The 18,258-nt window shown below is 34.0% G+C and overlaps 1 protein-coding gene across 5 annotated transcripts in view; it reads left to right on the forward strand.

Moving 5' to 3' along the window:
- The window catches only part of SNX14 (sorting nexin 14), an 88,085-nt gene extending 69,827 nt beyond the window's left edge, over nucleotides 1-18,258 (forward strand). For all 5 annotated transcript variants that reach the window (XM_037039259.1, XM_037039260.1, XM_037039261.1 and 2 more), the window contains 10 exons: nucleotides 1,269-1,369; nucleotides 5,753-5,864; nucleotides 10,665-10,705; nucleotides 10,853-10,972; nucleotides 12,821-12,944; nucleotides 13,526-13,690; nucleotides 13,854-13,949; nucleotides 16,087-16,178; nucleotides 16,961-17,017; nucleotides 18,043-18,258. In XM_037039259.1, coding sequence (XP_036895154.1) covers nucleotides 1,269-1,369; nucleotides 5,753-5,864; nucleotides 10,665-10,705; nucleotides 10,853-10,972; nucleotides 12,821-12,944; nucleotides 13,526-13,690; nucleotides 13,854-13,949; nucleotides 16,087-16,178; nucleotides 16,961-17,017; nucleotides 18,043-18,081 — 947 coding nt within the window. In that variant the 3' untranslated portion in view covers nucleotides 18,082-18,258. The remainder of the gene's footprint in view (nucleotides 1-1,268; nucleotides 1,370-5,752; nucleotides 5,865-10,664; nucleotides 10,706-10,852; nucleotides 10,973-12,820; nucleotides 12,945-13,525; nucleotides 13,691-13,853; nucleotides 13,950-16,086; nucleotides 16,179-16,960; nucleotides 17,018-18,042) is intronic.

Raw genomic sequence — 18,258 nt, forward strand, 5'->3', positions numbered from 1 at the left:
GTTGCTTACTCCCCTCTTCCTCTCTCTCTCAAATCAATTTTTTTAAAAAGTAAAATATACCTATTTTTTAATTGTACTTTAGAAAAGGCTTTCTTTCCAGTTTAATTTTTATCTTGATGGTAGATAATTTAAGTCAGGCATTTCAGAATTGCTGTGTTCTGTTACCATTGTCTTTCTTGGTAGACATGTTTACTGTATGTATCATGGTAAATGTTTCAATTTAGCTCTTAGATGTAGATATGGAGACAAAACTTGTAGATGAATGTTTCTTCTGAGGATAGATTAATCAGAAAAAGAGATCACTTTTGCTTTTTAGTTATTCTGCTCACCTTTCAGTCTTTCTTATATGTCTACTTACATTAGTTAATATCAAGGTTATAGTATTTCCAGTCATTTTGTATGTGGATTGGTGGGCTTGATTTATGTACTCTGAATTCTTTCATTTTAGAAAAGCTCTGTGGAGTGTCTTGTGGTTCAAATTCAGATTGATTCTAAATTGAGAAGGGCAGGGAACCCTTCTTTTCTGTATAAATAAATCCCATGATGAGAATATAGGAAGATAAAACAAGGTCCCACTCCGTATCTTTTGTCTAGATTTTTATTTTGTACTGGTCATTAAATGGTTTTCTTTTTGTCTCTGCCAGTCTCTTGCAGTGCTATCCTTGTCTTGTTCTTTCTCTGAGAACTTTTCTTTTTGGTTTAGAGTTGAGAGAAGATCATTTATCTCCATATTTTAAAATCCCAGATTAACCAAAGTTGGTTGGATTCCCAGTAATATTTTTCCATTTTGGTATTAAAATTTCCAAAATCAGCCCTATCTGAGAAAGCATATTCATGGTTTTTAAATTTTGTTTTTAAGCATATATAGCATTAGGAATATAATTTGTTTCCATGAGAGAGTGGGTATTTCTTTAGTAAGATTTTGTTTTAACAATATCTCACTGATTTCAAAGTGTCTCGTGATAATTTTTTGAATCTTTTTTTACTAGTATAGAGGGTTAAATATCTCTATATGTATAAACAGAGGGTATCAGTGAAGAGTAGTGATATTTTGGATAGCAGTAATTCCAGTTCAAACTTCTGTGCTCTTTGAACTTGTCCAGATTTTTTAAAGGAGAATGATATATTTCTACAAGGCAGAATTATGAATATGAATTTGTTATAGTAAATTATAAATTAGGTTTTTAAAGTAGTAGCATAACATAATTATAATTATGACATAATTATAATTTTGACATAATTATAATTTTCATTTATATTAATTTCAGGCACATTTCCTGATGCCCAACTTCCTTCCAAAAGGATCATTGGCCCCAAAAATTATGAATTCTTAAAGTCAAAGAGAGAAGAGTTTCAGGAATATTTACAGGTATATCACCAGCTTAATTTAACACACATTGCTGATCACACATTCTCTAATTTCTCTTTTTTTCTCTCATATGTATATGCTTTGCTTTATGAGTATGCATCAATGTTGATTTCTAAAATTCTTTTATTTAAAATTTTAATGTGATGATGGAATTATTGTCAAAAGTGTACTTTTAAAAAATTGATAAGCAAATGAAATACAAGATTTTTAAAAAATTGTATTTTATTGATTATGCTATTACAGTTGTCCTGATTTTTCGCTCTTTGCCCCCTCCACCCAGCACCACCCACTCCCTCAGGCAATCCCCACACCATTGTTCATGTCCATGGGTCAGGTGTATATATTCTTTGGCTACTCCATTTCCCATACTATACTTTATATCTCTATGGCTGTTCTCTAACAATCTATTTGTACTTTGTAATCCACTTACCTCCTTACCCATTCCCCTACATCCCCCTCCCATATGGCAGCCATCTTTGTTCTTCTTTGCTTGGTTTGTTTTTTAGATTCAATTGTTAATAGATATGTATTTATTGCCATTTTATTGATCACAGATTTCATCTTTTTCTTAAATAAGCCCCTTTAACATTTCATATCATAATGATTTGGTGATGATGACCTCTAGTTTTTTTCTTGTCTGAGAAGCTCTTTATCTTCCCTTCGATTCTACATGATATCTTTGCTGGGGAAAGCAATCTTGGCTATAGTTCCCTACTTTTCATGACTTTGAATATTTCTTGCCAATCCCTTCTGGCCTGAAAAGTTTCTTTTGAGAAATCAGTTAACAGTTTTACGGAAACTCCCCTGTGGATAACGAGCTGCTATTCTCTTGTTGCTTTTAAGATTCTCTCCTTATCTTTAACTTTTGGCATTTTAGTTATGTTGTGTCCTGGAGTGGGCCTCTTTGCATCCATCTTGTTTGGGTCTCTCTGTGCTTCCCGGACTTGCATGTCTGTTTCATTCACCAATTAGGGACGTTTCCTTTCATTATTTTTTTTCAAATAGATTTCTAATTCCTTGCTCTTTCTCTTCTCCTTCTGGTACCTTTATGAAGCAAATGTTGGAATACTTGAAGTTGTCCTAGAGGATGTTTACACTATCCTCAAATTTTAATTCATTTTTCTTCTTGTTGCTGTGATTGCTTGGTTTTGCTTCCTTATGTTCCAAATTATTGATTTGATTTTTGGCTTTATCCACTCTATTGTTCTTTTCCTGCAAATTGTTCTTTATTTTGATTAGTGTATTCTTCATTTCTGACTGGATCTTTTTTATGTTGTTGAGGTCCTAACTAAGTTCCTTGAGCATCCTTATAAGCAGTGTTTTGAACTCTGTGTCTGATAGATTGCTTATCTCTATTTCTTTTAGTTTTTTTTCTGGCGTTTTGCCCTGTTTTTTCATTTGGGCCATGTTTCTGTGTCTTCTCATTTTGGCAGACTCCCTGTGTGTTTCTATGTATTAGGTAGAGCTGCTATGACTCCCTGTCTTGGTAGCATGGCCTAATGTAATAGGTGTCCTGTAGGGTCCAGTGGCACAGCCTCCCCTATCACTGGAGCTGGATACTGAATGTGTGTCTTGCATGTGGTCTGAGTATACCCATCTCTTGTAGTTGAACCTTGGTTGCCGTTGGCAGATCAATGGGAGGAATTTACCCAGGCCAGTTATCTGTAAGGATTGGCTGTGACCACTGACCACCAACCTCCGCCCTCCATGGAGGATCAGCTGTGTAGGGGCAGTATGGTGGTGCTCTGACGTGGTTTGTTGCCATACACTGGGTTGCAGACCCTTGGGTTTTCTGGGTGGTTCAGGCCATGGTCAGCTCCTACCTGTGTTTTGCCCAGGGTACCTGGCTTGAACTATAAAGCAATCTGAGATGGCTGCTACTTGTGTTGGGCTTAGAGATTTCCAGGCAAAGCCCATCTGTGAATCTAGGCTGGCTGATGTTAGTGCCAGGGCTTGAGCCACTTAGCGGGAGGTATAGGGGCTGGGAGCTCACTGAGGCTTGCTCTTGATTGTTTGAAAGGATTTAGGAAGTTGTGAAGCATGAGCCAAGACCAGCCATTCGTGTGGAAAAGCCATGGTTAACAGCTGTAAGTTGGGTGGGATGGAGCCTCTGGGGATCTCCAGGGTTGGACAAACAGTATTAGCCAGGTTGATGGAGTCTCAGATATGGTACCTACCTGCTGGCTATGTTGCTGTAGAGGGGAAGAGGGTTCAGAAAAGGGACAGTGGCCCCTGCCCACCTTTCTGTCTGGGAGAAAGCTATGATCCAGCTCTTGCCTTGATTCCAGACACTTCAGTTGTTCTCTGTATGTCACTGGTGCCTTTTAGGCTGCTACCCCAGTGCTATAGCTCAGAGGGAGTGAGTCTGAGTAAGTCTGTGTGTGTTCATTAAGGAGACCTACTTGAGACTCCAGAAGTTTCTTCCATCAACTCAGCCCCCACTGATTCTTGTTGTCAGAAGTTATGGGGACTTATCTTCCTGGGACTGGAACCCTGGGGTGGGGGCCTGGTGTAGGATTGGGAGTCCTTGCTGAATTTTTATCCACCACACATGGATTTGGGACCAGCATGTTCCGCATGTCTGCCCTTCCTACCAGTCTGCATGGATGTGGTTTCTTTAATTCTGTAGTTGTAAGACTTTCATTCAACTTGATTTCTGACAGTTCTGAGTGTTGGTTGTTCTGTAATTTAGTTGTAGTTTCAGTGTGGTTGTGCGAGTAGGCAAGCTGTGTCTACCTATACTGCCATCTTGACCAGATACAAAATACCAGATGTTTTCTTAGAGGAAAAAAGGTCTCATGTTGGGCTTAGTTTTGGTGTGGGATGTTAAAGAAACAAAAAGTTTGGTGTAAAAGATTAAATATATTCCAAGAATGTTGGGTAGTTTTTGTTATTTTTGTCTTATTCTGTGTTTAATTTTGTGTTCAACACTTTTTTAACTTGAAAATCTTCCCTCCTGTTTTATTCCTCAGTTCCTTTCCTTTTTCAATTTGAAGATGTTTTTCCAGTTTCTTGTGGATCTCCTGACTCTCTACCATTTACCAGTTGGAATTGAATTCCATTTTCTCAGAGCGTGGGCATTGTGTTGTGTAAACAATGTAATTGGTGGTTTATTTTTTTCATTGTTGGCATAATCAACTTAAAAGTTACTTACTTGAGACTTCTCTAAAATTAATGACCAACTGTCTTTAATCGAGGGTATAAGGCCAGAATATACTTTTGCTTTACTCTTTAAAACAACTTTTTTATATGAGTTTTTATTAAGCGTGAACTCAGTTAAATTCAGTTCCTTATAGTCAAAAACAAGTACTTTATGAGTTAAATATTCAGTAGTACTAAGAGGTATTTACATTTTATTTCTTGTATTTGAACTGTTGAATACTTGAATTCAGAAAATATTTTTATATAATTTTTCATAGTGTGAAAATTGAAATATGAATTAACTGTTAAATACTACAAGGACATTTGAACACAACACATAGTGTTAACCTGGGTCTTTGTTGATATTGTTAACCCATTATTTGAAGTAATTCGAAAAACTAGAGTACCTCCTTCTGGAACTTTTTTTCTGGTAATACAAAGTTAAAGGTTACAGTACTACTATTTTGTTTATATATAGGGTGGAGCAAAAGTAAGTTTACAGTTCTATGGAAGGTAATGTAATAATTAATAAATAATAATACTAGAATAAACTCTGTTTCATGTACTCATTACTGTAAACCTACTTTTTCCCCACGCTGTAGATTTCTTATCATAAAGTTTTGTAACTGTTTCATAGTTATGAAACAATATTAGCTAAGAATGGGTTAATTTTGACTTTAAAAGGTCAGTTTGTCTGTAAGAAAATAATATTGTAGGGTGAACAGACAACAGATCCTCCAAGTTATTTTACATTTCCCCATTTAGTTTTTGCTAAATCCTTTTAATTTTTGCCAACGTCTTAATTAGCAAGATAGTTGTATAATATTGTCATACTTGTTTATAGTTGAGAAGCTAAGAAATAATATTAGCTTCATGTTTAATCTTCCTGTGTATAAGGTAAGTGCTACATGCTTTTATAACAACATTAAAAAGTAGGTTGTATCATTTTCATTTTATACATGACATGAGGAAACTGACTTATTGGCAGTTTAGGAACTTTTCTGGCAATACCTAGCTAGCAGATGGAAGAGCCAGAATTCAAATCTATTTAGTCTGACTGCAGAGGCTGAGGGCATACTATGTGGTACTATTCTTCCTATAAGTGTTATTTTATTATTATTCTGAATGTGGAATTGCTTTTGAGGATTTAAAATTGTTTTCTTGATTTAAAAAATTATTTTAAAATAGTTTGATCACCCTTCTAGATTTTTAAACTTTTTTTTCTTCTTTTGTTCATTCAAGAAACTTCTGCAGCATCCAGAACTGAGTAATAGTCAACTTCTAGCAGATTTTCTCTCCCCCAATGGTGGAGAAACACAGTTTCTTGATAAGATACTACCAGATGTAAATCTTGGTAAGTCAAATTAGAGAATGAAACATAAGAGGATAAACTGAAAAGAATCAGTGTTTTCACATTAATTTAGAAAAATAATTTATATAGTAAAGCCATATACACTATATAAATTACACTGTTAGTAGGAATATAAATGTGAAAACCACTTGAAAAAACAGTTTAGTATAAAACTAAATGACCCAGCAGGTTCTCTCTGAGATATATATTCTAGAGAGTCTTATATTCGTATTTAAGAATGTTCATAGCAGCATTGTTTATAATAGCCAAAACTGGAAATAATACAAATGTTCACCAGCAATAGAGTGAACAGATAAATTGTGGCGGATTCATAAAATGAACACCTAGAGCAATGAATACCTATAGCAGGTAACTTCTTGTAATAGATAACCTTAAAAACATGAATGACAGAAGCAAGACACAAAAGAATATATATAGCAATTTCTTTATATAAAGTTAAGTGCAAACCAAACTAATATAATCTAGAAAAGTTTGAATAAAATTGTTAAAGATAATAATGGAAGAAAAGCAATATTTCTGAATATATTTTACTAATCTTAAGTCTCTACCTACCTAAAAAAATCAGTTAAATATTACAAGTAGGTATTTGGCTTTCATATGTATCTTTCCAAATTAGTTGAGCCAAAATATTTCTCTTGTGTGTGTGGGGGGGAGAGGGGGTCTTCTTATCAGGGGAACTTGTGAGGACATTTATATTTGGTTATAGGACATAGAATTGGGTAGATCTGGTTACTACTGCGCAGGTTTGACTCAAGGAGAAAAAATGTTCAAAGTGACCCAGGTTTCTGTTTAAACAACTGGATGAATGCTGTTACTTGCAGAGACAGGGAATAAATTAAGAGCAATTCTAAACTTGTTGAGTTTATAGAATTTAATTGTAGAAATTGTGTAAGGGAAGAGAGGCCAGGAGCTAGGCAAGGAGTAGAGATTTGAGTGTTATTTGATATCAGATTGAATAAATCATTTGGTTCAGAAGAGCATGTACTACAGAGAAAAGCATAGAATAAAGCCCTGTAATTGGAGGACCTTTGGAAATTCTGATGAGGGAGAAGTGGTATGTGGGGTAAACAAGAAAGAAAGAGCTTGATGGGATGGTTGGGTGGTTTGCGTGTCATAAAGCAGTCTCTATTTTTAGTTTCTATTAATATATCTCTTGCTGTTGCCATGAGTTTGCTTTTTTCTAAATCGAAATAAAAGAAATTTAAATGTTATTTATCAATTTTGCTAATTTTTAGTCATTTCTAAATGCTTGAGAAAATCTTTTTTGACAGAATTTTTAGTGTATTTTTTCCATTAACATTTAGTCCCTTTATAGTTTCCTACTCCCTGAAGTCACCACACCTGTTGTCCGTGTCTATGAGTCCTTTTTCCTTTTAGCTCCATCTCTCCATCCCCTACCCTCCCCCACCCAGCTGTCATCCTGCTCTCTATCTATGAGTCTGTTTCTATTTTGCTTGTTAGTTAACTTCATTCATTAGATTCCACATATGAGTGAAATATTATGGTATTTGCCTTTCTCTGACTGGCTTATTTTACTTAGTGTAATGTTCTCCAGGTCCATTCATACTGTCACAAACGGTACAGTTTTCTTCCTTTTTTATGGCCAAGCAGTATTCCATTGTGTAAATGTCCCATAGTTGTTTTATTCATTCATCTACTGATGGACACTTGGGCTACTTCCATATCTTGACAACTGTAAATAGTGAACATAGGGGTGCTTATGTTCTTTTGAATTAGTGTTTTGGGTTCCTTCAGATATATTCCCAGAAGTGGGATCACTGGGTCAAAAGGCAGATCCATTTTTAAATTTTGAGGTATCTCCATACTGCTTTCCACAGTGGCTGCACCAGTTTGCATTTCCACCAACAGTGTACTAGGGTTCCCTTTTCTTCACAACCTCACCAGCACTTGTTGTTTCTTGATTTATTGATGATAGCCATTCTGATAGGTGTAAGATGATATCTCACTGTGGCTTTAATTTACATTTCTCTGATGATTAGTGACATTGAGCATCTTTTCGTATATCTATGGGCCCTCTGTATGTCCTCTTTAGAGAAGTGTTTACTCAGGTCCTTTGCCCATCTTTTAATTGGGTTGTTTGTTTTTTTGGTATTGAGTTCTTCTAAGTTCTTTATAAATTTTAGATATTAACCCCTTATCAGATGTATCAGCAAATATGTTCTCCCATTCTATGGATTGTTTTTTTAAATTTTGTTGATATTTTCCTTTGCTGTGCAGAAACTTTTTAGTTTGATGTAGTCCCATTTGTTTATTTTTTCTTTGGAAAATCTTCAATAGAACCTGGAGATAAAATCAAGAAAAATTTGATAAACAGGATTAGAATATATATTTTTAATCTTAAATACAGAATATAAACTACTCAAATAGCCAATTTAAATGTAGCAATTTTATTTCTATTTTATTTTTTAAAGAATTTTTATTGATTCTGCTATTGCAGTTTTGCCGATTTGTCCTCCTTTATACCCCTCCACCCTGCCCCCACAACTCTTCAGCATTCCACCCCCTCAGTTCATGTCCGTGGGTCATACATATAAGTTCTTTGAGTCCTCTGTTTCCTATACCATTTTTTATCTTTCCCCATCTATTTTATGCCTACTAATTATGCTTCTTCCCTGTACTTCACCCCCCTTCCTTCCTTCCCCCTCCCCACTGAACTCCCTCTGTGTAATGTCCATTTCTCTGATTCTGTTCCTGTTCTGGTTGTTTGCTTAGTGTTTTTCACTGTTTTTCTCTTCTTTTAGGTTCATTTGTTAAAGGTTGTGAGTTTGTTGTCATTTTATTCATATTTTTTATCTTCTTTTTCTTAAATAAGTCCCTTTAACATTTCTTATAATAAGGGCTTGGTGATGATGAACTCCTTTTACTTGACCTTATCTGGGAAGCACTTTATCTGCCCTTCCATTCTAAATGAAATGGAATTCATTTAGAATTCCATTTGCTTTGCTGGATGGAGTAATTTTGGATGTAGGTCTTTGCTTTTCATGACTTCAAATACTTCTTTCCAGCCCCTTCTTGCCTGCAAGGTTTCTTTTGAGAAATCAGCTTTGTGGGAAGTCCTTTGTAGGTAACTGTCTCCTTTTCTCTTGCTGCTTTTAGGATTTTCTTTTTGTCTTTAATCTTGGGTAACTTGATGATGATGTGCCTTGGTGTGTTCCCCTTTGGGTCCAACTTCTTTGGCACTGTCTGGGCTTCCTGGACTTCCTGGAAGTCTATTTCCTTTGCCAGTTTGAGGAAGTTTTGCTTCATTATTTGTTCAAATAAATTTTTGATTTCTTGCTCTTGTTCTTCTCCTTCTAGTACTCCTATAATTCAGATATTGGAATGTTTCAAGTTGTCCCAGAGAATCCTCAGCCTCTCTTCATTTTTTTTGGATTCTTGTTTCTTTGTTCTGATCCAGTTGAATGTTTATTTTATCCTTTTGTTCCAAATCATTACTTTGAATCTTGGTTTCCTTCTTGTCACTGCTGGTTCCCTGAATATTTTGCTTTATTTCTTTTTGGGTATCTTTCATTTTTCGACCAAGCTCAATCAGTTCTGCGAGCATTTTGAATACCAGGGCTTTAAATGCTCCATCAGGTAGGTTGGCAATCTCCTCATCGCTGAGTTTTGAGGTTTGCAGTGTTCTTTGATTTGGACCATATTTCTTTGTCTTGGCACACCTGATGAGTTGTAAGGGGTGGGGCCTTAGGTATTTACTCAGGCAGGGCAACCCTGTTTGCTGCACTGCCTGTGGGGTAGAGGCCAGAGAGGGAACAATGCAGCTCGCCTGATCGTCTCTAGAGCACTTTCTAACAGACTCTCCTGTCAGACTGGCAGTACCTCCCACTGTCAGCTCTGAGTCTCAGTTTACCTCTGAAGTCAGCCCCACCCCTCAGCCCCCTCCCCACGGTTTTTCTGAGTCAGCCTGCACAGTCTACCTTACCAATCTGGTTGTTCTGGTAGATTTTTTTCTTTAATTTCTTGGTTGCTGGAGTTCCATGCAGATTGATTTTCTGGTGTTTTTGGTTGTTTATTGATTTTAGATTGGTTGTTATCCTCCTTTTGGTTGTGTGAGGAAGTGAAGCATTTGTACCTATGCCTCTATCTTGGCTGGAACTCTCTAAAAGCAATTTTAAAACTTCTTTTGTATATTTTTAGGTATCTTTATATATTCACCATTGTTTAAAATATTTTGAAAACATTTTTATGGAAAATTTCAAATATACACAGAAGAAATTTATATAATGAATGCCTTACTGTATTTCAGCAGTTATCAACACTTGGCTTATTCTATCCCTTCCCCCACGTCCCACCCAATTGGGTTATTTTATTTTATTTTTTTAAAATTTATTTATTTATCTTTAGAAGGGAAGGGAAGGAGAGAAGGAGAGAAATACCAATGTATGGTTGCTTCTGGTGCATCCCCTACTGGGAACTGGCCCCTGCTGGGAACTGGCCTGCAACCCAGGCATGTGCCCTGACTGGGAATCGAACCGCGATCCTTTGGTTCACAGGCCCGAGCTCCGTCCACTGAGCTACACCAGCCAGGGCCCAATTGGGTTATTTTAAAGTTAATCCCAAATGTTTTATTTATAAATAGTTAAATATACTATAGTTATTGTAAATTTCTGTTGTGTAAAGTGGGCAATTGTAAATATTTCTTATGATTTTATTTTTTACTTGGCTGTTTTAGTATTTAAAATTACTTACTGAAGTATTCATATAAGCAATTATGATGTATATTATGCCTTCACAAAATTAATAATATACTTCTAATTGCAGGGAAAATTATAAAGTCCGTTCCTGGAAAACTAATGAAAGAGGTAAGTAACTAATTTATATGTATTCTGTTGTATAACATGATAGTTAAAAGCATATGTAAATACTAGTAAATTTTAATGGGTTATATGATACTGAAAATCAAAATCTTAATTTTCTATTTTCATCCTATGATCTCTGTATTACCACAGAAGGGTCAGCATTTGGAACCTTTCATCATGAATTTCATTAATTCTTGTGAATCTCCAAAGCCTAAACCAAGTAAACCAGAACTGACCATTCTTAGCCCTACTTCTGAAAACAACAAGAAGGTACTGAACATCACCTTAAAGAGCCATTAAGTTTGAAGTTGTCCTACTTGAAATAACTTTTCCATTATAGGGAGAATCCTGTATTGATTTAATGGATGGCACTTTTAATTTTCTTTATATGGAAATCGTTTGTACAATGTAAGGAGGATATTGCAAATAATTGCTTGGTTCTTTGTTTTTATGGCTTAAATGTTTCTTTGGATAATGTATTTGCAAAGTTATATTTCTGTATTTGAGGTATTTTTTAAAAGTGGTTCTCTGAGGTTATAAATCACCAAATTCTAATAATGAAGGAATTATTTGCTATAATGTATTTGTGTTTATTTGATGGTATTGCTAATTGTAATGGTTTATAAAGTATTTTATCTATTCATTAACCAAGTATTTTATTGTGTGCCTACTACTGAGTGTTAGGTACTGGGAATATATATTCTCTGTCTACAGGAAGCTCAGTTTAGTGCCATAGTCGTGCCCAGCCCGGGGAGCTATGCGAACTCAAAAGACGGTCCTCCTCTCCCCCTAACACAACTTCGTTTTTGTTATTACTTTAACTTGATTGTTGGTAAACAGAAATACAGTTGATTTTTGTGTATTGATTTTTTAGTTCAATAATTTTTCTAGACTTACATTAATTTTAGCAATATATTTATTAATATTTTTAGATTTACAAACTTACCTGGCAGGTGACGGCAGGCTTTGTTTCCATTATGGTTAGGACCTGATATACAAAGGGAATGATTTCAGTGCTTCACCATTAAATAGTACAATGTAGCTTTTTTCATGGATCCCCTTTATGAGATTAAGGAAGTTTACATCTGTGTTTATAGGTGAACAGACTTCTTATTTTGTCCTAGTCAGATGTTGGTATTGATGTTATATTAGTCTTTTTCTAATTTGCTAGTACAGTTATTGGAATTACTAGTTTTAAAAATAATTGATAGAACTTGTTGGTAAAGCCATCTAGGCCTTGAGTTTGGTTGTAGAAGATATTTTTAAACCAAATTTAATTTCCTTAGTGATTATAATATTCTCCAGGTTTATTACTTTATGAATCACTTTTTAATGGGTTATATTTTTCAGCAGATTTTTCATTTTATCTAATTTTAAAATCTTTCAGCCTAAAGTTGTCAATAATATTCTCTTTTTATTTTCTCTGACATCACTAGTTATGTTCCCTTTTGTTTGTATCTTTTTCTTTTCTTTTTGATCAGTCTTGCCAAAGGGTTTGCCCATTTGTTTTTGCCTTTGTTGATATTTTACATCAAACTTTATTTAGTTCCTTAATTTCTGCGGTTTGATTATTATTGAGAATAGATGCTTTTTGCAAAGTTTAGGGGTAAGTAGGAATGAGATTTAGTTGCATTTCATCGTTCATAAGTCTTCATATCTTGTTTTTTTTTAACATTAATCAAAGTCCTTTCTGGGCTTTCACTCTCTATCATTGTCAAGATAAAATTTGCTTAAAGCTTAATGTTCACCTCTAAACAACCTTTATAGCGATTTATGATTTTTAAATCATGTTAGTTTTAAAATTAGCTATCATTATACCTTTATACATTTTTATATGTTCATTTGCTCCTTTTGGTGTAAAGAAATGAAGTTATAAGTAATGAGTTACCCATTGTGTCTGAAATGAATGTAGATTTTTATGTACTGTTTTGGGAGGAACATTTTTTAAATTCAATTTTAGGTATAAGTGTGAAATTTTAGGCAGATCCTAACCTGATGTTCTGTTTTGATTAGAAAAAAATGTAATTGTCTTTGCTCTTTGTTACTTTAGTCTTAGTGATTATTATCATTAGATGTAATAAACTATATATTTCTTTATTTTTTCAACTTTTACTTTAGCTTTTCAATGACCTGTTTAAGAATAATGCAAACCGTGCTGAGAATACAGAAAGAAAGCAAAATCAGAATTATTTTATGGAGATGATGACTGTCGAAGGAGTTTATGATTACCTGATGTATGTAGGTAAGATCAATGTGGTTACTATTAAAACATGGTTTTCTTTTTCTTTTTTTTGAACAATATCATTCTTTTATTTTATTTTTTAATAAAATATTTAATATATCATTTAATATTATATTAATATTTAATATAACATTTAATATATTTAATATATTTTATTAAAAAATAAAATAAATATTTAGATATATTTAATTATTATTCAAGTACAGTTTTCTGTCTAAACAACAAAACAAACAAGCAAGCAAAATATGACCAAAGATACTGAAATACAGAACAGGCTGATAGGGACCAGAGGGGAGAGGGGAGAGAATCACAGGGAAAAGGGGGAAGGATTCACAAAGTATGGCTTTCATTCATGTATCATATTTCTTCTACGATGTAAATTAGTGCTCTTGAGTATTGCCCCATTGCAAGTTTTTTGAAAACTGTAAATACTTCTTTTATAAGAATTCAGTACAATTGGTCTTGAACATATTAAAGTTACTAGTGTTAACAAATAAAATATTGGCCAATTGTGTTTTTTTATATGGGAAAATATTAAAACACTTATCTTAACAACAAAGTATTTTCTGTGATGCTTTCAGGACGAGTGGTTTTCCAGGTTCCTGACTGGCTTCATCATCTCTTAATGGGAACTCGAATCCTTTTTAAAAACACTCTGGAAATGTATACTGACTACTATCTTCACTGTAAACTGGAACAGTTGTTTCAGGAGCATCGTTTGGTCTCACTTATAACACTTCTCAGAGGTTTGTATTTTCTCATGTGTGTGATGTTTCATGTACTCTTAGTGTTTTTATTCAGATCTAAAAGTCTTGTTTTCATTTATTTTATTAGTATTTCCACTGTGAGGAAATAAATATTTTGTGTATAATAGATGAAATTCCAGAAAGTATTTTTTTTTCTTTTTAGATGCTGTCTTCTGTGAAAACACTGAACCTCGCTCTCTCCAAGATAAGCAACAACGAGCAAAACAGACTTTTGAAAAAATGATGAATTACATTCCAGGTGTAATATTTAAGAAGTAGTTTAATGTAGATTAACACCCCATTGGGTCACAATGGATAGGAATTATTGAAGCTAGTTTTTACTGTGAGTTTTCATTTTAGAAATAGTTGTAAAAGCCAATAAAATTAACTCACTAGTTAAATAAAATTTGGTTTTCATGATGATAGCACTAAGGACTTTAAGACTTTAGGACTTTAAATAGATCTTTTTGACAATAACTTATAATCAGAGTAGTCCTAGTGACACGCTTGTGGGACAGTTGGAATCCTGCTGCCTACCATCAGCACCTTCCACGTGCCAGATACTGTGTAGAGTGCAAGGGATTTAAAAAAAGTGTACTTGCATAGCTCAAGTCTAGCAGGAAAACATACATAACAGTCAAAACATGCATGTGATAATAGAGTTATGTTCAAGTCACGAAGTATCTCAAAGGAGGACCCTTAAAGGAGGTAGGCTCGGGCCACTAAGTAAATGAATGATAGTAACCTCTTACTGACATGGGGAATACAAGGAAACAATGTCAGGGGGTTAAAGCAGAGGGTATTTAGTTTAGGACATTTTTAGTGTGAAGTGCCTATACATTATTCAGGAGGAAATGTCTAGTAAGCATTTAGCTGTCCCTGTTTGGAAATTGGAGGAATGGTGGTATGGGATAGAGATATGGAAGTCACATGTAAGTGGATAATAATGCCCAGGGGGAAAATATAGAATAGGAATTGAAAAAGGCTGAGGACTATACCTTACAGAATTCTTATCATTGAAAAATTACTCCCAGAATATTTCTGCTGTTGTATGTGATGACAGTGAAGTTCAATCCCTGGTTTGAATGTAAAAGTAGACAAAAGCTATTTTTGAGTAAGTCTTCTGTAGATAAATGATGAAGCAATTTCTTACCTATTTTATAACATGATGTAGCATTCATGATTTTAAAGTCTTAGTTTTGATATTCAGGAACCACAGGAAAAGCCAATGAATGTAATAATTTGTTCTTTTTCTGAGGCACAAATTTGAATTACATCTACTTTGAGACTTTTGTTTGGGAAGGAGTAATTTAGCTAACAAGTAAGCTTAGCATGCCATTCTGTTGTCCTCTACTTCTCATTTCTTAGTGACTCCTGAAGCATCTGAAAGGATCACTTATTTTTGTCCATTATGCTCCATGCATATTAACTGGGAAATTCTATGTAGTATTATTGAATTAGAGGATTCAGAAAGATCCATATTGGGTTGCATAGCTTGAAAAATACCAAGCTATGTGCTTATTGTAAATTGAATTTGGCCTTTACCTCCTATGGTTAGATCTACCTCATAGAAGCAAACATAAAGCAAGAATTTTGTGTGACCAGCACTAAGAGTTTCATGATGATTGGGGGAAGGGACAAATATTTGAACAACTTGTTTACCTATGAACAATTTGCTTTTCTTGTTTGGGGGAAAACATTCAGTAGCGATTTTAATAAGAACTAATTCTTTTTGGTAACAGGAATGATGCATTACACTTTTTGGACTCTGAATTAGTGTCGAAACATTTCCTAAAAGGATTGTTTTGTAAGATGGTTAATAGTAATTATGCAAATAGTACAGAAACAAAGTGGTCATATTCATTGAGGAAAGTCTGTTAAAATTAAACTTTTTTCCCTGATATTAAGATATTTAAACATGAAAACGAATAGAGTAAAAAGTAGGAGTCATCCTCTTCCTCCAGTGCAGAAATAGCCATGTGCTCCAGTTGGTGTTAATCTTCAACAGACATTTTTCCATGCATTTCTATACATGTGTGTACAAATATACAGACATAATTTTAGGGTTGTATTTTGTTTTCCCTTGATGGAATAATGCAATATGTATTGTTTTCCAACTATCTTTTATCCCGTAGTAGTACATGCAAATTTCTTTACTGCAACATTCTGTGTGCTTGCATTTTTGGGGGGCACATGATTCTCCAAAAAGAGGACGCCCAATACTGCATTTCTCAACTGGAACATAGAACCCGTGCAGAAAGCTGGTTTAGAAAATTTTTGATTTATAGTTTTTGCATAATATGTGGTACACAGGGCAGAGATTTTCTTTTATGATTCAGTTAATGATGAATCACTTCCTGATATAAAATTGTTTCACATGCGGCTTTCTTGTTTAGATCTGATTGTCAAGTGTATTGGTGAGGAAGCGAAGTATGAAAGCATCAGACTTCTATTTGATGGCTTACAGCAGCCAGTTCTCAACAAGCAGGTAAAATCATTAAAGCAGGTTGACTAGAGCTGGCTAGGTTTTGTGAGTGACACAGTAGGATCTGGTGCAGTTTTTTAAAGATTTTATTTATATTTTAGAGGGAAAGGGAGGGAGAAAGGGGGAGAAACATGGATGTATGAGAGAGACACTGATCAGTTCCCAGGCCACACCCCAGCCAGGGAGGGTGTGGTATATTATTAGATGTGAAGTGACACTATATTAAATCAAGGCAGTGTAATTCAAACATTCAAATTGAAAAAAAGTGTTTTATTTCTGTTATTCTTTCTAGGTAACTACTTTTTTTGTTTATAACATGAATTGTTTTGGTTTAAAATGTTCATTGTAGAAAATTTGGAATATACAGAAAATTCATGAAATAAAATAAAAATTTAAAAGTTGAGAACTTCATCATTCAGATAACATGAATAACCAGTTAACATTTTTATATTTAGAGTCTATACATACCTGTTAAGATCTCAATGTAGTTACAATTTTGTGTCCGGCTTGTTTCTTTAAAATTTTTATTACATATAAAATATCTAATGTAAAATGAAATACAAGGCATAATAATAAAATGTCGACATGTGAACACATGAGTATCTAACGCTTATCTTAAGAATAGATCATTATAGATACTAGTGAAGCTATTTTTGTGCTTGTTTGAAGTTGTCAATTCTATTTCCCGCTTTCCCATTTAGAAGTAACCATAGTCCTGAATTATGTGTCTATCATTTTTATTGTTTTCTTTGTCTAATGCCTTAAAAAATTTTTTTGTACTTTAGCTGACTTATGTTTTATTGGACATTGTAATACAAGAACTGTTTCCAGAGCTCAATAAGGTAACTGAAAAGCAGTGATTTTTATTCTTTATGTTTTTAATCATATGCTAACATTTATTTTAATAGGGACATAAAAATTAAGGAAATCCTTGTGACTATAATCCTTTTAAAAGTAAACAACCTTAACAAACGGCTCTCTATTGATATTTTCTCTATTCAACATACTCAAACGTAGAATGGACTTTGGTATCAGGAACTGAATAGCTTCTCCCTTGATGTTGTCCCTTCCCAATTCAAAGCAGAAAGGGACATTGTACCCTGTAAAGTCTTCCTAGAGGAAGGTGTGAGGGTAAGTCCTAGCATTAGAATAGACCAAGTTCTTCAGGCTGTCATCTGTAACACTGAGTGCTGGAGCATTTTTCTAAGTCAGACTTCAGCATTTTTGAAGCAATTGAACTTTATTAACCCAAGAGCACAAAATGAATTTTACAAGAGGTTAGTAATACCGTTATATTGACTTCTGAATGTTTTCAAGTTTGAATAACAATTTAAGTCATTATTTTTACTGTTTCTATTTTTTGACTAATGGCTTTAGTCCGATGATTTAACTGCTCTTCAAGGTTTTGGTATAGCAATGAAATGCCAGTTTCACGGAATAAAAGAATTCAGATTTGGACTATTTACCTATTATTTTGTTATATTAATGTTATATGTATATTAAAATAGGGTGGCAGTTATGGACATTCTGTGTTCAATTTACAATGAGAATCAGTACAGGTAACCTTTACCTCTCTGAGACTTTATAAGATCTGTCCCTATACCTTGCCATTTTTCTCATCTCTAAAACATAGATATTACCTGAGGCATATGCCAGCTAATTTCTTTTGGTTTAATTTATATATGTGTATGTATATATATAAATTAATGTGTATATATAATTTATATGACTATAAGTAATTTATATGACTTTATATGTCTATGTCATAGGTAGAACTTTAATATACTAGAACTGTGGAACTGTTGGACAATTCACAAATGAACCGTATTTTATTCTCTTCTACTAAAGAGATTTATTTTTATTTCAGGTACAAAAGGAAGTTACCTCTGTGACGTCCTGGATGTAAACATTTGGACTTGGAATTGAACAACCAGTTGAAATTTCTGCTGTGCTAGCATAGTCCATATGTACTGTTTTCTCCTTTTACTTTTATACATTCTTGTATATATCATGTAGTTTTGTGTCTGAAATTTTGATGTTTTTGTTTTAATAAAGACTAACACAAAGTTAATTATGATTAGAA

This window comes from Sturnira hondurensis, unplaced genomic scaffold, assembly GCF_014824575.4.
Source record: "Sturnira hondurensis isolate 20B ecotype Veracruz unplaced genomic scaffold, ASM1482457v3 Scaffold0025370, whole genome shotgun sequence".
NCBI classification, from domain to species: domain Eukaryota; kingdom Metazoa; phylum Chordata; class Mammalia; order Chiroptera; family Phyllostomidae; genus Sturnira; species Sturnira hondurensis.